Source organism: Saimiri boliviensis, chromosome 1 (assembly GCF_048565385.1).
Source record: "Saimiri boliviensis isolate mSaiBol1 chromosome 1, mSaiBol1.pri, whole genome shotgun sequence".
NCBI lineage: Eukaryota > Metazoa > Chordata > Mammalia > Primates > Cebidae > Saimiri > Saimiri boliviensis.
This window is the reverse complement of record NC_133449.1, coordinates 130971982-130993007: the sequence shown is the minus strand read 5'-3', so window position 1 is coordinate 130993007 and position 21026 is coordinate 130971982. Positions and strand designations below refer to the sequence as shown.

General features: G+C 43.3%; 1 protein-coding gene across 3 annotated transcripts; it reads right to left on the bottom strand.

The window, feature by feature from the left end:
- Positions 1-1432: 1432 nt before the first annotated feature.
- Positions 1433-19425, bottom strand: CNOT11 (CCR4-NOT transcription complex subunit 11). Of its 3 annotated transcripts, XM_003938053.4 has the most exons (7): positions 18821-19425; positions 13958-14122; positions 9858-10010; positions 7495-7697; positions 5685-5887; positions 2585-2681; positions 1433-2506 (listed from the first exon to the last, which is right to left on the bottom strand). In XM_003938053.4, exons 1-7 carry the CDS (start codon positions 19332-19334, stop codon positions 2309-2311), a joined length of 1533 nt encoding a protein of 510 aa, XP_003938102.1. In that variant the 5' UTR covers positions 19335-19425; the 3' UTR covers positions 1433-2308. The 3 variants fall into 3 exon arrangements, with proteins under 3 accessions (XP_003938102.1, XP_010346927.1, XP_074260408.1); XM_010348625.3 differs by having other exon boundaries at positions 1433-2681; XM_074404307.1 differs by lacking the exon at positions 9858-10010 and having other exon boundaries at positions 1433-2681.
- Between the last annotated feature and the right edge of the window lie 1601 nt (positions 19426-21026).

Sequence of the window (21026 nt, the reverse complement as noted above, 5' to 3'; positions counted from 1 at the left end):
CTGTCTTCTTTTTAACAGGTGATTTGAAGATTTTGAAGCTAGAAATTGGAACTAGAAAATCCCAAGAATTCAAGGTGTCTTAATGTGACAGTTGAACTCATTTGATTACACTTAAAAGTTTATTGCAGTTATTGAATCTCAATTTTATTTATTTATTTATTTATTTTTTAGTACAGTGGTGCCATTGTAACTCACTGCAGCCTCAATATCCCAGGCTCAAGAAATCCCCCCACCTGAGCCTCCAGAGTAGCTGGGATTACAGGTGCATGCCATGCCCTGTTAATTTTTTGTTTTCAGTATAAACAAGGTGTCACTATGTCCTGCAGGCTGGTCTTGAACTCAAGTGATCCTCCTATCTTGGCCTCCCAAAGTGCTGGGGATTACAGGTGTAATTCACTAAACCCAGCCACCAATTTTTTTTTACTTTAGGTAAACTTTTATTTTGAAGAAGTTTTTGTTGGTGTTACAAGTGTAAATCTCGACTGTTTTGTAAAATGTTCTATAAATATAACCACGATTCTTTGTAAGCTATTTAAATTTAGTCTTTCAAGTAAACACCAGTATTGTGATTTTGATCGTCACTCATGAAGTCCATATTTGAGCATTTGCCTACTCACTAAAATTTGTAACTCCAAACAAAATAATCACATGCAGTCATTTTCAGACATGCACAGAGCAGTCAATGAGCCAAGTTGCCTGACAGGCACATTCTTTACCGAGGATGAAAGAGGGGATTCTCTGCCCTGTTTCCTCTCCTACTACAAAGCGTCCTTTCCTAATCTCTTAAGTACTGAATTCTTTGCATTTTTTCACCTTTCGTTGGTGATTTCACTATTTAAAATGGTCCCCAGGTGTAGCAAAGTATTGCCTGTTGTTTTAAGGGCAACAAGGCTGTGATGTGCCTCATGGACTAAGTGTCTGGTTGTTACATCAGCTTCATTCAGGCACGAGTGATGGTGCTGTTGGCTGTTAGTTCAATGTTTTATGATGCCAGAGAATCAGGTGGTCCTGGAACCTAAGGCTGGGTTGTTGAAACTGCCACTCTAAAAGTACTTCAATAAAGCTATTCTTTTTCCCAATGCTAATGTATAAAATGCAGATACTTGCTTTTAAGCATAGAAAGAAATCATTTGTAGCCATCATTTAGTCTGAAGGCATTCTTCTGATAGATGGTCTTTTCTCTAAGCAAACATTCTTAAACATTTCCAAGAAAAACTAAGAATTTGTTACAAATCTTTAGTACTGCTCTTCAGTGTTTCAAAGTAAAACATTAGAGTTTAAAGTAAAAGATTAGAGCTTTTACTTTAACTGTTTCAAAGTGTTAGTAATTCCCGTTGAACAGATTGTCTCCCTGTAAATATGCTTTGGAAGTGCCTCAGGAAAAGGAATTTCTCATGATTTCTTAAGTAAAAAAATATATCAGATAACAGAGTTGATAAAAAGAACTTTAATGGAAGGCACTGTTGTCCAAAATTATGTAAGGGGTAAAAGCCCACACGGTACCACCCTGCTCTACTTTCTCAAACCCACATCTGAGACAGGAGGGTGCAGAGCCCACAGGAAATTACCTCCCAGAACACTGACTGATGTTTTTCCTTAAAACAAAACAAAAAAAATGGCCATCTCAGACTAAGAACATCCTAAGAGATAAAACAAAAAACATACCAGCTATTACAGCCTGTTAACAGAAGCAGCTTTCTAAGAGCTCCCAAGTTTGTAAGAGGCCCAAGAAATGCATTTATTCTGTTGTGTATTAAGCCTCCATGACAAGGAGAAAGTTGTAAGTAAATCCTTCATTCATACTGTGCCTCATGAGGAGTTAAGAGCTGTGTCCATAAGCAGGTGCAAGAACCAAACTCCTGTTTGCCTCTTGATGGTTCAGGAACATTCAGCTGCTTTTACCTCAAGGACAGTATCACAAATGCTTAAGAATTTACTCTAAAGTGTTTTCAACATTGGAACTTTACGAAAACTGGATTCCTGGTTCATCAGAAGCCTGTATTAATGAAAAATGCATTTTGTTCTTTAGTACTTTTTAAAAAAACTACTTTTTTTGCAGCAACTTTTTTTGGGATAGACATTCGTCCTATGGATTGTTACCAGCAAGAACCTAAAAGCCACGTTTTCTCCAGTTCTTATCAAAAATTCATCTCCCAGAAAAAGTCATCCAAGAAAGCAAAACTTTAAAAGTAGATATTGTTTCTATGCATTAGACCAAGCAGTCCACTCAGAGTTTTAACGGTGTAAAAACTAAATCACAATACAGCTGAACGGTGAACAAAAGGGATGGTTCTGATGTGATGAGGTATTATTTTGACATTTTGGTCTCCGAAGGTGTTTCCCCGGTATCCAGTGTCTTCAACAACCGGAAAAGACCAGCAGCTTCTCGTATCCTACTGAATTCAATACAGAATGCCTGCACTTCTATAAACAAATCCTGTACATTAATAATTTTGTTACGGATCAAGGATTGGAGAAACACACACACAAGACGCACCAACCGATTCTGAAAAAGGAAAAAAAAAATGTTAGTGTTCTCATTTACCTGGCAGATATTTATGAAATTTACAAAAATTTCTATTACCTGCATATATTTATCCTTAATTTGTTCACAAGTAGAGATGCAATTTGATATATAAAGGTGAATAAACTCAGGAGGTAGATCAACAGCTGTAGTTAGTCTGTTTCATAAAAGAAAATTTGGGCCATTAATTTAATTTGCTAAGATTGAAAAATACTATTGACCATAAAATACAAAATCTGCTTTGGTCAAGTGGTAGAATTCTCTGACATATCCAATTCCCCAGTTTTAAATACACTTGGGCAAGTAAACCTAAGAGCCACACCTACTTATTCATAAATAACACTTGCTTAAATGTCTCTACTTATCATTACATACCGCAATTATTTTTTTGAACCCTGCCCCTGAGTATTCTTAGTTAAATCATAAGTCAGGTCTGTTATCTGCCAAGTTCCAAGATGTTACAGGTAAGTGCTATGAGACGACAGTGTGTCTGAGAGGAAGGTGTATGTTTGCTATGTAAACAGTACAATATATAACCAAATGCTAACGAGATGATCTGGGAAACGCCTTAAAAGGGCAAGTCACTTAAACCTGAGAAAAGCAGCATTCCCGGTAACTGAGTAATCTGCATAAAGGTGTGGAATCTGGCATCAGCATGGCATATTCAGGAGCAGTGGGAAAGACCTGGTTGGGAGAGAACCAAAGGCAAGGTGGTGGCCCAGAATTGGAGTTTCAAGTCATAGTAAAGGCTAAAGCCAGTATTTTCCAAAGGATTACATGGAATGTTTTAAGGAAAGAGAAATGAGTGAGGTGGGAACAGGAATTCCATGCTCAGGGTATGAATTTCCAAAAGAAGATTAATATATGCTGCCTTTTCTAAACTTATCAGACCTCAAAACTGTTTTCAATTAAGGCATGAGGAGGGAGAGCTCCAAGGACACCATGAGCTGCTGCAGTCACTTGAGATCTGTGTGTCGCCAACAATTGTGTTTCATGCTTCAGGATGATGCACTATGACAGGTGTTGGGGAAAAACACGCAGGACTTTGTCCTTGAATTCCAAGATACTGAGCAGACAGAATCACACTGTAAAAATACGTAGTTATTCTACATCTTGGACGCAGGATCAAATGTCTGTAGAGACAAGAACTGCTACAGGAATATGGTGAAGGGGAAGTGAACACAGCGTAGTCAATCCAAAGGACTTGCACAGAACTGGGTTACTGAAAGAAGAGTCTTCACTCGGTAGGGGAAAGACTGGAACAAGGAGGGAGAGAAACGCAGCAGCATGTTTTCAACAAGCCAGTTTTGCCAGTGACCAAGGTTAAAGTTAAAAATCAATTTGTAAACCTCACACTTCCTCTCCTAACCCTAAAAGAACACTCTCTCCTCCTACGCACATACTAGCACTCCCCAGGCTTCCAGCTAGGCTTCCCCGCACCCAATAGTTGATGAAAAAAAGACACATCCTGTAGAGTTCAATTTCACATGGATTTTTCAAAAATCTCCAACTTACAAACGAGTGTTCAAAAACTGTGCTCTTAACTGAAGTTTAGTCGCCTGGCACTCAGAATGGATTTCCTCATATAGGAGGACCATATAATTTATAATCCAAAACAGGACACCACATGAAAAGGAGCTCAGAATGCAAAGCCTCCACTAGGACTCTCAGGCACACCTGGACATAAACACCTTAACCCCTCCAGCCCACCTAATCCACAATTTACCTAAAAGGTATCTGTAAGGAAAATATAAAATGCAAACACTGTACAGAACACATCAAGAAGGGAAGACATCCTGCTTTCCTGACAGTCAAAGATGGCAGGCTCAGGAGACCAGGGGTCAGAAAGGCTGGGGAAAGAGCACTAGCAAGCTAGGACAGCATTCCTAGGATTCTCAACTCTTTAGGCCCCTATTTTTCTTTTCTTTTTTTTTTTCCTGGGACGGAGTTTCGCTCTTGTTACCCAGGCTGGAGTGCAATGGCGCGATCTCGGCTCACCGCAACCTCCGCCTCCTGGGTTCAGGCAATTCTCCTGCCTCAGCCTCCTGAGTAGCTGGGATTACAGGCACGTGCCACCATGCCCAGCTAATTTTTTGTATTTTAGTAGAGACGGGGTTTCACCATGTTGACCTGGATGGTCTCGATCTCTTGACCTCGTGATCCACCCGCCTCGGCCTCCCAAAGTGCTGGGATTACAGGCTTGAGCCACCGCACCCAGCTAATTTTTTTTTTTTTTTTTTTTTTTTGAGACGGGGTTTCGCTCTTGTTACCCAGGCTGGAGTGCAATGGCGCGATCTCGGCTCACCGCAACCTCCGCCTCCTGGGTTCAGGCAATTCTCCTGCCTCAGCCTCCTGAGTAGCTGGGATTACAGGCACGTGCCACCATGCCCAGCTAATTTTTTGTATTTTTTAGTAGAAACGGGATTTCACCATGTTGACCGGCATGGTCTCGATCTCTTGACCTCGTGATCCACCCACCTCAGCCTCCCAAAGTGCTGGGATTACAGGCTTGAGCCACCGCGCCCGGCTAGGCCCCTATTTTTCTACACTTAACAGCTGTTAGTCACTAAGAAAAAATATATTTGTATAGGGATAATAAAGAAGATAGGACTATGTATAGGGAAATAAATTTCAGCAATTGGCTGGCACAGTAGCTCACATCTGTAATCTCTGCACTTTGGGAGGCTGAGGCCAGCGGATCACCTGAGGTTAGGAGCTTGAGACCAGCCTGACCAATATGGTGAAACCTTGTCTCTACTAAAAATACAAAATTAGCCAAGTATGGCAGCACACACCTGTAATCCCAGCTACTAGTGAGGCCGAGGCAGGAGAACTGCTTGAACCCAGGGGGCAGAGGTTGCAGTGAGCCAAGATTGTCACTGCACTCTAACCTGGGTGATAGCACGAGACTCAAAAAAAATAACTTTCAGCAACTTAAGTTTCATGTACACTTCTACTAACACTAAATATGTTTGAAATCCTACCCTCAGTTCTTACTAACACATGCCAAATTCACATGTAGTGAATGCTAAGGCTCAGATTATTTCTTTAATGGGTAAATCTTATGCCAATAATATCAAGACAAAAATCTCTTAGTTTTCTTTCCTGGCCATCTAATCTGTATCTATCCCCACATATTTGATCAAATCTAGAAACTTACCGATTTACAACTTCCATTGAATGTAAAGACATGTCCATATTGACGAGGACGGAGAAGTACTCAGTGATCTGGCTTGACTGCATTAATTTCAGCAACATTTCTATAGCGACTAAAGGGTTGTTTTCCACAAGGTCAGGAAGTTTGGCTGGAGTGAGGCCAATGTGGTAGACAAGTTTGGGGTCTTTTTCCAACTCACCAAGGAGCTAAATACACCGGATTTTTAAAGAGAGGGAGAGAGAAAGAAGGTCTTGAGTCCATTTTTTTTTCATGTATATGAAATAAGCATTTTATTTTAAAAAGCTACAAAACTATCTGCATTGAACCACCTTCATAAATTTCTTCCCTCAAACCCAGGGCTTGATGTTTCTAAATTTACGTTTTAATTTTGAAGATACTAAAATGCAGACACATCCAAGACAGTTTATAAATATGCTAGTGATTCCTCTTCCTGGACATCAAACCAGACTCCATACTGTGGTCAGATACAAGACTGTCTGGTTGTAACAATGACAAGTCCTTTGCAGACTTTTTTTTCTGTCATCTGTTGAAATCAAAAATAATCTTAATGACCATCTAGTTCTCCCAAGCAACAGTCCTGCCTCACCCCACCCAGGTGGAGACCAGAAATACCTGAGAAGGGGGTGGGGTGGGAAAGCAGACAGCTGACCTGCTGCGAGGCATCAGTCTGCAGAACTTTACAGTTATCACACCCACACTTTGTAATTTAAACAGGTATCCTCATAACATTTTTTCCACCAAATAGGCACTTCCTCTTTTAAATGTCCTATGCTTTTTTCCCTGTCTACTTACTGTTCCACAGTGGGATGGTCTCATGAGCAAAGTGAACTATAAATATTGTTATTCATTATTTCACTTTGAAAATGATATTTTTGGTGGCAGACTTCATTGGAGAGGTCAAATCTCTCCTGAAAAGTTCTAACTCAAAAGCGTGCAAACTGGATAAAATTCACCAACCAGCAGAAGGCCTCGCCTTTCCTGAGGGAATCATCCAGTCTTGCACTTGGGCAGTGGGGGCTATATTAATCTCAAATCCCACCAAGATCACCTGTGTGATAGGGGCTGGTGCCCCTTCCCTGAGCCTTGGTTTCCTCCCTACAGCCTATCAGTAACTCCCCTTTTCCACAGAAGCTTAACCGTCAGCTCAGACGTAACCATTGTGTAAAAGTGTCCCACTGTATACACAGCAGTGACACCGCTCCTTCCCCACCTCTCCCAGAGACAAACTGATCACAAAGAAAAGTCAGAACACTTTTAGTCAGCAGACTTCTTGACTAATTTTACCACAGTAAAATTGCCAAAGGGCAGAACAAAGCTTCAGAGACCTAAAAACCTCTGCAACTTCCTACTGCTGCCTCATGGTGACAGGATTAGTTTATTGCTTGTTTATCACTTTCCAAAAAGCAAAAATAAACTCTTGTTGGATTAAAGATAAGAAAATGCTCACAATGGCTGGGCGTGGTGGCTCACGCCTGTAATCCCAGCACTTTGGGAGGCCAAGGCCTGCAGATCACTTGAGGCCAGACAAGCCTGGCCAAAATGGCAAAACCCCACCTCTACTAAAAATGCAAAAATTAGCTGGGCATGGTGGCACATGCCTGTAGTCCCAGCTGCTGGGGAGACTGAGTCAAGAGAATCACTTGAACCCAGGAGGCAGAGGTTGTAATGAGCTGAGATCGCACCATCAGACTCCACCCTGGGCAACCTAGTGAGACTGTCTTAAAAACAAATTTTTTTTTTATTAAAAATAAATTTTAAAAAGGATAAGAAAATGCTTACAATCAATACACACCTGTGTTTGTTGGGGAGAGGATAAGGGGCTTTTGAAGGCTTTGGCCATTATTCGCTTGATCTCCACACCAGTGCTATTCTTAACACACATCGATTTATCCCACTGGATCGCGTGGTCAGGTTCTGTGGGGTTTAGCCAAGCCAGTTCATCCTCACAAATGTGGAGTGGAGGCGGTGGACGAATAAACTCTGGTCGAAAATGGCCTGTAATGAGAGCAGTGATAGTGGCTCCTATCAGGAAGCTAACATCTCTACACTTGTCACACATTTCACTTTAATAAAGTATGCAAAGTAATCTCTTAATAAAGATGATGTGACAAAACTCTCATACTTCAAAATCAGAAGCAGGAATGACACAGAAAGTCAGAATTTCAGTCAGAATGCAAACAAGACAATGAAAGAACACTGTATCAGCATGATGCCATTTTTGGAGCGGTGAGGAAAGCCTAGCCGTAACCTGCCCACACTGCACTTGAACATGAGCACTCAAAAGCAAAAGGGTATGACTACTAAACGGGCTCAGCCTTTTGATGAAAAAATGAAATACCGTGTGCTCACACATCCTATTCTTAGTTACCACTATTTGTTCAGCTGCCACTATGATTTGTACTGGTTTTATCTTGGCATCTTAATAACTGAAGTAACAAATTACATGGCGATAAAACAGCAGGAGGAAAAGTATGGTTGCCTTTTAAAATTTCAACATGAATCTGGAGACCATCATGAATCCCTAAATTCACAAATACCATATTCACGTTCATAAAACAATACAAGTACAAAAGGAAAATGAAGTGGCTCAACTCAACTATTTTATAAAACAAGATTCATTCCTTAGTTATAAACCCACTGAAGTAAATGCTGGCTAGGACTTCTGCTGAACCAATTTTACATCTCACAAGGTTTCCGCATAGGGCAGGAGTGGCTTATTCCTATCATGGATCCCAGCCCCTGCCAAATTTGAGAGTCTACTGTTGAGATCATAGAAAACATCTATTTTCTGGTTAAAAATCATCACTTTATCTTAAACATCTCCACTGTTTCTTCACTTACATATCACCAAGACTAGCACCTGAATCTCCCTTCAACCACTTACAAAAATAAAGTTTTTTTGTTTTGTTTTTTCTTATTTTTCTTATTTTTTTTTTTTAAAGACAGGGTTTCACCATGTTGGTCAGGCTGGTCTTGAACTCCCGACCTCAGGTGATCCGCCCGCCTTGGCTTCCAAAGTGCTTGGATTAAAGGCGTGAGCCACCGCACCGGGCCCAAAAATAAAGTTTTTAACACTTCATGAGAAACACTACTTATGTGATTAAGAGTGAGTTCCAGCGAGGTGGGGACACCTGGTGTTTGACTAAACCCACTTATGAGTGATCTGCTTTTCACATCTCTTCCTGGGGACCTATGCAATTTAGAGTTGTGCCCGAGCAAATATTAAATAGAAGCTATTACATGGCATGAACGTTTCAGTCACACCTGTGACTAGCAGAAACTTCAAATATTAAACCTATGTATGCCAAAGAGCTACTGTAAACCAAATGATACAAAAGTCACTATGTGAATTTCAAATTCATGGTGATACTATACTATAATCTGGTAAACATGTTCTTATCCCAAAGCGGAAAACTTCCCTTCATAATTCAAAGCACACAGAAGCCTATAAAATAGATACCAGGCAGAGTGCTACATGCCTGTAATTCCAACTATGTAGGAGTCTGAGGTGGAAGGATCCCCTAAGCCTCAGGGGTTTGAGTCCAGCCTGGGCATCATAGCAAGACTCCATCCCTTAAACAAAGAAATCCCCCAGAAATGCAGCAATATTATTTCAAATTCTACAAGCATTTTCTTTGAAATAATGTAAATTCGGAGCTACAAGAAAACTTTAAAATGGATAAAGCAATGATAGCAATAAGATTACTTAAGAGGTATAAAACAAAAAGATAATGAGCTGATACAAAAACAGACTCATTTCAGTAAAATCCACTATACCCAGCTAATTTTTGTATTTTTAGTAGAGATGGAGTTTCACCATATTGGCCAGGCTGGTCTCAAACTCCTGACCTCAAGTGATCCACCTGCTTTGGCCTCCCAAAATGCTGGGATTACAGGCATGAGCCACTGCGCCCCGCCTGTATCTTAAGGTATGCGTAGGATGGACATACAACAAACAACTTGGTGTGCACTTTTCTTAAAGAAGATACTAATTGCCACTGAACATCTCTACTATGTTCTAAACACTCACTACACTAGAAAGGTTCACACTAAATTACAATTTAAGTCATAACAAAAATAAGATAATGTCTTCAAAAAACTGAAAAGTCCTAGAGGATGCTGACAGACTAAAACCAATAGTATAAATGAACCTACTTTCGATAGGTGGCTTTGGTCCGCTGACTAAAGCTTCTGTGATCTGAGAGGCAACTGAGCTGTCAAATCCAGAATTAGAAGAATCTGGGTCTGGGTCACTGAGAATGCTGGGGAAGCTCGCTTTGCTTTGTGTTGGCAATTCTGACTGGCGCTCTGGAAAAGGTTAAATGGGTGACATTTTAAAATTATTGACACCATGAGGAGAGTGAAAAGACAAGCTACCAACTGAGACAAGCTATCTGTAACACAGAAAAACAAAGAGCCAGATTCACAGAGACAGAGAAAGTGTGGCTGTGTCTGTACGCACAGCAGGTCCTCACTTAACGTCATTGAAAGGTTCTTGGAAACTGCCAGTAAGTCAAACGACATATAACAAAACCATTTTTTTCATCAATGTTATAATAAAACACTATTAATGAAAGTGTTATTTGAGGACCTGCTATACATCACTTCACTTAAATCTGCAGTTTCCAAAAACCTATCAGTGATGTTAAGTGAGGACTTACTGTACATATATATATATATATATATATATATATATATATATATTTTTTTTTTTTTTTTTTTTTTTTTTGAGATGGAGTTTCGCTCTTGTTACCCAGGCTGGAGTGCAATGGCACGATCTCGGCTCACCACAACCTCCGCCTCCTGGGTTCAAGCAATTCTCCTGCCTCAGCCTCCTGAGTAGCTGGGATTACAGGCACGTGCCACCATGCCCAGCTAATTTTTTGTATTTTTTTTAGTAGAGACGGGGTTTCACCATGTTGACCAGGATGGTCTCGATCTCTCGACCTCGTGATCCACCCGCCTCGGCCTCCCAAAGTGCTGGGATTACAGGCTTGAGCCACCGCGCCCGGCTTGTACATATATTTTTAAATCAATTAAAAAAAATACAGAACCCAACATGAAAATATGGACTAATAACTTTAATAAGGATTTTATTTAAAAATCTTAAATGGCCAAAAAAATCTGAAAAGATGTTTAATCCCATTAGGAACTAGGGAAAATTCAGTTAAAACACAAGATACTATAACAGACCCACCAGACTGGCAAAAATGTATAAAGTTGACATTATCAAATGCAGAAGAGGATGTAAGGTAACTTATACACTGCTATAGGAACGAAAAATGGCACAGCAAGTTTGACAAACAATTTGATGTTTCCTTATCTAGTTTTATACGTGCATTTCTTTCCATTTAGGAGACATACTTTCACACGTGCCCCAGAATCATGTGCAAGAATGTTCACAGCAGTATTATGTCCATCAATGGCAGAATGGGTACAGAACTTGGTACTCCACAGTGTGAGGGTACCACAGCAGCAATGAAGGGCAGCCACTGCAGTTACATGCTGTCAGCATGGACTCATCTTTCAAATAACCCCCAACAGAAGGAAAGCACAAAAGAATAAATGCAGCACAATTCCACATAAAGCTCAAGGGCATGCAAAGTGAAACTACAGGCAGGCACAGGAGGGAAGCAATTAGGATCATTATCACAAAAATCAGGTTAGTGATGAGGCAGCTATTGGGAGAAACACATAGGGAGCCTCTAGGCCATTAAAATATTCTTTTTCTTAACTTGGATGGCAGGTTGCTCCAGGTTCGCTTAATTAAAGTGAATGCATGTTTTATTTCAGATTGTGTAATTTTAAAAACACAGGGGACTAAATTCCTGATTAAAGAACTATACAAATCAATAAAAGACCATCAATCCATGGAAAAATGGCCAACAACATATGAAAAGATGCCTTAGACACACAGCATCTTTTCTCATTCACTTATTAACAGAAATGCTCACTAAAATTATCCTATAATGCCATTTTTTAATATCTCAGATTGCTGAAGTACAAAAAGTTAGATAATAGACAATCAACCAAAATGTAGAAAAAAAGAGTTAAATTGGCCAGTAGCATGGTAAACTAGTAAGTGGTACGTGTTTGTCAGGAATAAATCATAAAGGAAAACCAAACCTCTGAAATGAGGAAAGCAAAACCTCTGAAACACTGTCACTGCTAAGGTAAAACTCCACCCCTTGTCATCTATGTTTAACTTGTCTGCTTGTTTTTTTAAAGTTAAGAAAACACCAACTGCATCATCCAAAAATACACCTTTGGTCCACAGATGCCACTGTAAGACATTTGAATTTTAGGCCTCCAGAGAGATCTCGGTGGCTAGCTCTAGTGCACAAAGGCGTGCTTGCTTTTTCTTCACACTTGTGAACAGGAATGGATTCGGACATCCGCAATCTGGGTAGAGGACGGCAAGCAGCAAGCTTAGCCATTCAGCCACGCTTCTCAGCCCTTACTCTAGGCATGTGATCCTTCCTGCATGTTAATATACTTCACAACTTTCTCGCAGCTGATCAAGGCATACCAAGTTGAAAGGAAGGTCAGCTGTGATTCTCACTTCATTATTATAAATAAATACTATTTAAATACTATAAATAAATATTATACATACTAAGCTAGAACCATCAGAATACATCACTTCTGTATCCAGTTTTTAAAGTATCTTTGGTGTTTGTCAGGAATAAATAAAAGTAATCATTTTATTTCTATTAAATTATATCTGGCACTCCTGGACAATAAGTACTTTTGTTCTTATTAGTACAACCTTAAAAGTCTTAAAAAGATTTCTTTTAGTTTCAGAACATAACCATTGTTACATTGCTCTTGTTCTGCTTTTGCGACAGGGTCTTACTCTATGGCCCAGGCTAGAGTGCAGTGGTGCAATCACGGCTCATTGTGGCCTTGACCTCCCAAGATCAAGTGATCTGCTTACGTCAGCCTCCTGGGTAGCTGGGACCACACCTGCTCACACCAAACTAATTTTTTTAAGCTACTTTTGTAGAGACAGGGTCTCCCCATGTTGCCCAGGCTGGCTTTAAATTCGGGGCTCAAGTGATTCTCATGCCTCAGACTCCCAGACTGCTGGGATTATAGGAATGCGCCATGGTGCCTGGCCCCATGGTTATATTGTTAATACACAATACTTTAAAGGTTCACAATGTTCCAAAGGAAAAGCTGTGGGGTTTGTTTTGTTTTTTAGGAAAAGCTGTTCATTGTACCATGTCAACTTATAGCTAAGCCAAATGTCACAGGTATATGACATCTAAGAAGGATGGGGCACTGTCTAAATTAATACTTGAGCTTACTTAAATACAAAGTCAAGGGTTCACAAACCCAGCTACATATTAGTTTCCCTACTGAGTTGCTCTCAAGTGAGAAGATGAATGCTTACAGCAGACAAGCCCAAAGTGCCTCCCCTACTCCTTCAGAACTCAGAGTCTCTATGACCACCAGCTCTCCTTCTATTACTTTCTGTCAGGACACACTCTTTACTTCAAGAGCACTCATTAATTTGCTCACATCTTTAACACAGAATGTGCCAGAACAATCTTGAACAAGAAGAAAGTTGAAAGTTTCACACCTCCCAATTTCAAAACTTGGTACAAAACTACAGTAATTAAAAGAGTGTGGTACTAGCAGAAAGACAGACACAGACGAATGGAATAGAAAGCCCAGAAATAAACCCTTGCATATATGGGCAAATGATTTTCAACAAGGATGCCAAGAGAACATTGTTTTGGCTATTCAGGGTCCCCTGAGACAGGTCTCAAGCTACCGTGCAGGCTGAAGTGCAGTGGCGCAATCTCGGCTCGAAATGGAGTTTCACCGTAGCCCAGGCTGAAGTACAGTGGTATATTCTCGGGTCACTGCGACCTTTGCCTCCCAGGTTCAAGGGATTCTCCTACCTCAGCATTCTGAGTAGCTGGGATTACAGGTAGGCACCACCCATGCCCAGCTAATTTTTTAATTTTTAGTAGAGACAGGGTTTCACCATGCTGGCCAGGCTAGTCTCGAACTCCTGATCTCAAACGATCTCCCTGCCTCAGCCTCCCAAAGTTCTGGGCGTACAGGTGTGAGGCACAGTGCTCAGCCAAGACTTCCATTTAAGATCCAGTATTAAAACTACTTTTTGAAATGGATGATACTAACCTTTTAGCAGTTATAAAAACCATCATTTTAAGTAGAGTCTTCAACAAGAGAGGCCTAAATATTATCACACAGGAATGCCCAAACCACTGATTCCTCCTTACCGGCCAAGGCTAACTGAAGCCCACTAATGTCCACAGACTGGCCCATGTTTCCAACATCCATCAGTGCAATCTGGCGAGGTGTCTTTTTGAAGAGTTCCCGTGGGGGTGCCAGCATCAGCTGGGAAAGAAAAAACTTTTCTGGTGGAGTTATAGGAGGTAAAAATCCTGCAAACAAAAATGTATAACAATTTCTCCAATGGTTACTTTTAAAAATCAACTTGAATCTGGTCAAATCAGTACTTGCTACTTGCCACTTTAAGCCACATATTTTTAAGAGCTAAATAATAATTAGGTTTCAGTTAACCAAATATATACATTTATGAACTATGTAATTAAATATGTCATTTGAAATTCTATGATCTGTGTCCCTACCAATGAAACTTAAAGGGTTTTTTGTTTTGGTTTTGTGTGTTTTTGCTGTTGTTTGTTTTTTGAGACAGTCTCCTTCTGTCACCCAGGCTAGAGTGCAGTGGCACAATCTTGGCTCACTCGGGTTCAAGCTATTCTCCTGCTTCAGCCTCCCAGGTAGCTGGAACTACAGGTGCACACCACCATGCCCGGCTCATTTTTTGTGTTTTTAGTAGAGACGGGGTTTCACCATGTTAGCCAGGATGGTCTCGATCTCCTGACCTCATGATCCACCCGCCCCAGCCTCCTAAAGTGCTGGGATTACAGGCATGAGCTGTTGCACCTGGCCAAAACTTAAGGTTTTTGTACCTGTTAATTTTAAGAGTTAAAGAAAGAGAGGCAGGGCGTGGTGGCTCATGCTTGTAATCCAAGCACTTTGGAGGCCAAGGCAGGCGGATCACCTGAGATCAGGAGTTCAAGACGAGCCTGACCAACATGGTGAAACACCATCTTTAAAAATATATATATTTTAAAAATTTTAAAAAAAAAAGTTGCCGGGCGCGGTGGCTCAAGCCTGTAATCCCAGCACTTTGGGAGGCCGAGGCGGGTGGATCACGAGGTCAAGAGATCGAGACCATCCTGGTCAACATGGTGAAACCCCGTCTCTACTAAAAATACAAAAAATTAGCTGGGCGTGGTGGCGCGTGCCTGTAATCCCAGCTACTCAGGAGGCTGAGGCAGGAGAATTGCCTGAACCCAGGAGGCAGAGGTTGCAGTGAGCCGAGTTCACGCCATTGCACTCCAGCCTGGGTAAGAAGAGTGAAACTCCGTTTCAAAAAAAAAAAAAAAAAAAAAAAAGTTAAAGAGAAAAGAAACATAAAATGCAGCTTCGCAGACAAAGATAGGTTTTCTTTAGTTAAAACCTGAGAGGGGCTTTTGGCTGATGTTTTAATTAAAGAAAACCTGTCTCTGTTTTGTGTTTCTTTCCTTTAATTCTTACATTAATAACTTCATTTTCTAAAGTGCCTCAATTCCTGTAAAGCAGGCATCCCCAAACTGCGGCCCCAAGGCCATTTATCCGGCCCCCCCGCCGCACTTCAGGAAGGGGCACCTCTTTCACTGGTGGTCAGTGAGAGGAGCACAGTATGTGACGGCCCTCCAACGGTCTGAGGGACAGTGAACTGACCCCCTGTGTAAAAAGTTTTGGGATGCCTGCTGTAAAGGTTAAAGCTTATATACCCAAGCAAAAATTTCCAACACTACAGTGCTTGGAAATGCTTTCGTTTCTTGTTTCCACTGTGTAGAAGTTGAATAAATAGAAGAGCAACCAGCAGCAATGCAAATACACTTCACATACCTGATTCAACACGCAGTGCAGCTACAAATTCCCGCAAAGCTGGATGTTCCTTCCCTTTAGTGCCATATTCAATTGCTCATCAAGCCTCATCCCTCCCACTGCGGCAGTGTCACCAGGCTGCATTCCCTCAGCTCCAGTCCTCACACCTCTCTTGCCTGGTCTACTTTTGCCCCCTCTACTGACTTCCCCAGCTCCCAGTTGTGACCCCTGCCCACCCACCACCCATAGTCCACATTACCTCTCACGATTTAGTTATATCTGTAGAGTACAAATCTGATCACATTACTTAACCTGTTCACACAGAATTAAACCCAAATTTCTATAGTATTACACGATCCTTCATAATCTGGTCCCAATGCACCTTCCTAATCTCACTTCTTGACCTTCTCTCCCATCCACATACCCTACACCCCAGTTGCACAAAATCCCTCAACTTCTACATTCAGTTTTTTTGTGTTTGTTTGTTTTGTTGTTTTTGAGGCGGAGTCTCACTCTGTTCCCCAGGCTGAAGTGCAGTGGTGAGATCTCAGCTCACTGCAGCCTCCGACTTCCAAGTTCAAGCAATTCTCCTGCCTCAGACTTCTGAGTAGCTGGGATTACCAGAGTACACTATCACACCGGGCTAAATTTTGTATTTTTGATAGAGACAGAGTTTCGTCATCACTTGAGACCAAGCTGGTCTCAAGTGATTTGCCCGCCTCGGCCTCCCGAAGCGCAAGTGCGGGGATGACAGGCGTGAGCCACCGCACCGGACTTACACCCAATTCTTTAGTAATACGTGGCAGAGCCACTCTTGCCCTCCCACCCACATCCCTAATCAATATCCAGCAAAAATATCACTCCTTTTGAGAATTTATCTGGCTCCACTGGTGGTCATTCCTTCCTCTGTACTACCCAGCATTACACAATCGCAGCCCTGCCTCTGTTCAGAATCATCAGATAAGCATTCTGAAGACATACCCACTAAATGTCTTACCCTAAACATACAACAGCAGCAGCTCTGGGAGTGGGGTGTTGACACTGATATTTTCTCTTCTGTGTTATCTACACACCATCCCTATCTACTTTAATAATGGCAATGATAACAGTAACACTCACAGGTAATTGTATTCTTTGTAATAACTCTACCAGCTGAGAATTGTTACTATTTGCATTCTACAGATGAGAAATCTGAGGCACAAAAGAGTTAAATATAGTCCATCCATGGATTCCTTCTCTGGCAACTGCCATCCCACCCATGGCAAATCTGTATCTACAATGCAATCTATGGACTAGGTATGGGTTTAGATTCACTGTATATGAGAATGGCATTATGTATGTCAGGGTTCGTTTGCCTCACCTGTTCTTCAGAATTCAAAGGACCCTCTGACCTAAATCCCACAGTGTCCCAATCCTCTAATACAGGCACCCCAGGGTGGTGGTTGTCTCTGTGTGCACGTTTGGAAGCAGGGTCTTGCTGTCACCCAGTGGTATGATCATAACTCACTGCAGTCTTAAACTACTAGGCTCAAGTGCTCCTCCTGCTTCAACCTCCTGAGCAGCTGAGACTACAGGTGTGAGCCACCCCATGCCCAGCACATTTTTTTTTTTTAGTTTTTTGTAAAGACATGATCTTGCTATGTTGCCCAAGATGGTTTCAAACTCCTGGCCTCAAGCAATTCCCACCCTCGTCCCTCACCACCTCGGCCTCCAAAAGTGCTGGGATTATAGGCGCGAGCCACCTCGCCAGGCCTGGGTGGTGAGTTTTGACCACAAACTGTGTCACATTCACTTTCTGGGCAGTCACAAGCTTCTTTTTTTTTTGAGACGGAGTTTCGCTCGTTACCCAGGCTGGAGTGCAATGGCGCAGGCTCACCGAAACCTCCACCTCCTGGGTTCAAGCAATTCTCCTGCCTCAGCCTCCCGAGTAGCTGGGACTATAGGCGTGCGCCACCATGCCTAGCTAATTGTTTTTTGTATTTTTAGTAGAGACGGGGTTTCACCATGTTGACCAGAATGGTCTCAATCTCTTGATCTCGTGATCCACCCGCCTCGGCCTCCTAAAGTGCTGGGATTACAGGCGTGAGCCACCGCGCCCGGCCCACAAGCTACTTAAAAGCAGGTTAAGTACCTGTACCCTAAGGGCATCTCAGGCCAATACAAAGGGTTGCCCTTCTTAGATATGGGCACTACTGGACACCAGTCAGAAGATTGTGATGTGGTGCCAGGCAGGAACACTAACTAGAAATGCAGAAGCCTTCTGTACCATAAAAACAAACTCCTGGTATTACCTCAAAATCTGCTGCCTTAACCTTGACTCGCTGAATAGCAGGCCCTACCTAATACTGGTTACAGAATGTAAGATAAAGCTGTTTCCTAATCTCTATCTGCTTCCTCCACTACACTGGTCCCTAAATCCTTCAGGTCCCCTTGTCACCAAGCCATTTTTCTTGTTTTCTGACTGCAAGTCTTCTTCCAAAGCAAATCCACATAAAGGATCCCCTGGCTTGAGCTTAACAACAACAAAATGCAGCCTTGTAGCTAACCTACTAGTTTGGTCTCACCAACGCCACACAATGGTTACATTTTATGTAATGTACACCATGTATGCACTTTACATAATGTCCAGTAAATCATGTGTTTTTTAACCGCAAGACCATCAATTTGAGGCTGTCTATCCTCTGCCTCCATCACTAACAGGCTAAGGACGGCGGCTGCTAAGTCTTTTATGGGGTTTCATGTACATTTCCGCCCAAGAAATTCTTCAGCTTCTTAATACTGACTTCTACGTTTTCCTTTGAGACTGAAAACCGGGGACAGATCCAGTCTATCATTGGTTTTAACTTCACACACCACAGATGGGCTTTCAAGAACGAACCGTATTTGGGACACTAAACATGTCACATCATACACTGAGCTGTATGATGTGATGGCAGTACAAAGAAATCATTTTCGGTGTCACGAACTTGCAATTAAGCTACCACCTCCCCATTCTTTAGAGTTAAGGCCGGTGTGGCCGGAGGGAACGAAGAGCGTGGGGACGCAAAGGGAGACGGAAAAAGGGGATGCTCATTTCACAGGGAAAGTTAATTTCCCTTGCAGGTGAGTTCCCAGCAACGCAGGTGGAAAGCTGCGGAATCTAATGCTATCCACGCCGCACAGCTGGCTTCAGGAGGTACCTGAGAGCGGAGGGCGGTCCGGCTCCTGGCCGCCGCGGGCTGGCGGCGCGGGGTTGAGAAGGTGCGCGAAGCTGGCGGCGAAGGGGTTGGCGGCCAGCGGCTCGGTGCGGTACATCTCCCAGAGCAGGTAGAGCGCCGTGAGGCGCTGCGCCGCGCTGGGCAGCAGGTCGGGCTGCTGGAGCAGCATGACGAGCACCGAGCCCAGGCGGAAGTGGTCGGCCTTGCTGAAGTAGTGGTGGAAGGCGGTGGACAGGCCCTCGAAGGTGCTGCCGCCGCCCGCCTCCTCCGAGATGATGCTCAGCAGGCTCGAGAGCTCCTTCGGGGTCAAGCTCATCCTGCCCGCGGCGCCTCCAGGGCTTCCCCTCCCGGACCCGGGGCCGCTTGCTCCGCCTCTGCCGCCGCTGGAGCCCCCGAAGCCGCTCCTGGACGCCGACCCTGCCGCTTCCTGGGACCCTCTCTGCTCCGCGGCGATGAGAAGCCGGCCAGACGCCGTGCTTGCCCCTCCGCCGGGCATCAACCTTGCTCTCCTTCCCCGCTTCCCGGCCCGAGGGGCCCTGGCGCCGGCTGGCTCCGTCCCCGCGGCCGTAAAGCGCGCTGCTACACGACAGCGTCGCAAACAAAACACGTCGGGGAAACCAGACCGCCGCTGAGAGGGCCAGCGCCCTGCTAAAGCGAGGCTGATGGAGCGTGGCCAGGGACAGCGTGCGGAGACGCGGAGTAGGCGGGGCGAATTGGCCGGAAGCGGGGGCGGGGAGCGGGGGCGGGGAGCGGGGGCGGGGAGCGGGGGCGGGGGCGGGGCCTTGGTGTGGAGTGGAGGGGCGGGGCGAGGTCGGGCGGCCAGCGTTCAGGGCTGGCCTGGCTGAGGTTCCGCGGAGGGACTGCCGGAGGCCCGCGCGCTTCTGCGCAGCTGCGAGGGGAAGCCGCCCCTTGGCGGTCCCCAGGGCGGGACCTGATGCCACACGGTCCCAGTAAATGCTGTCTACGTTATTATTTGGAAAAATGCACCTAAGATGCTAATATTTTATTAATATAATATCCGTAACTATTCGTCGTAAAAATATTGTCAATCAGGTCCAGCACGGTGGCGCGTGCCTGTAATCCCAGCACTCTTCAGAGTCCGAGGCGGGAGGGTTGGTTGAGCCCCGGAGAGGCCGAGGCTGCGGAGAGCTGTGATCACCACTACACTCCAGCTCGGGCGACAGGCGAGACTCTGTCTCAAACAATTTTTTTAAAATATAGTAAATGTCACACATTTCTCATAACCATGGTTAATTTCTAGTCTTACACTCTTTTTTTTTTTTTTTGCAGAAATGGAATCATACTGCATTATGAGCTTTTTTGTACTTGGTTTTTTCTCTTAACACGATTTCGAGAACATGTCTACAATCAATATTCATTTACAAAATCGTTTTCTGTGCCACGTCTTACTTAGACTGTCCTAGGGCGCTTATCCTGGGCACTAGCTGTGCATTAGAAACCCACGGGGAGAGGTTACAAATTCCTGGTCCCACCCCCAGAGATGATAATTCAGGTATTAATAAACCTCACCTCTTCAGGTGAGTCTGATGTGCAGTCTGGGCTGAGAACCATCAGGTGGCATTTCCCAGACATGCCCGGTTCCTAAACTAACAGAAATGTACATGTATTTCGCCGGTGATTACCACCATCGATTCCAGTCCGCGCTGAACCATGTCAGCGCTCAAGAATTATCTAGTTAAGTGCTACCTCACTTCTTTTTTAAAAGGTATTTGTATTTTATTTATTTTGGGGGAGAAATATATATTTTTAAATTTTTTTTCATCTTTTTAAAAATTATAATTCAATGGTTTGGGGGGTACAGGTGGTTTTTGTTTACATGGGTAAGTTTTTTGTTTGTTTTTTTGGTTTCTTTTTTTTAATTAAGAAGATAAACGATAGGGCCGGGCGCGGTGGCTCAAGCCTGTAATCCTAGCACTTTGGGAGGCCGAGGTGGGTGGATCACGAGGTCGAGAGATCGAGACCATCCTGGTCAACATGGTGAAACCCCGTCTCTACTAAAAATACAAAACATTAGCTGGGCATGGTGGCGCACGCCTGTAATCCCAGCTACTCAGGAGGCTGAGACAGGAGAATTGCCTGAACCCAGGAGGCGGAGGTTGCGGTGACCCGAGATCGCGCCATTGCACTCCAGCCTGGGTAACAAGAGCAAAAACTCCGTCTCAAAAAA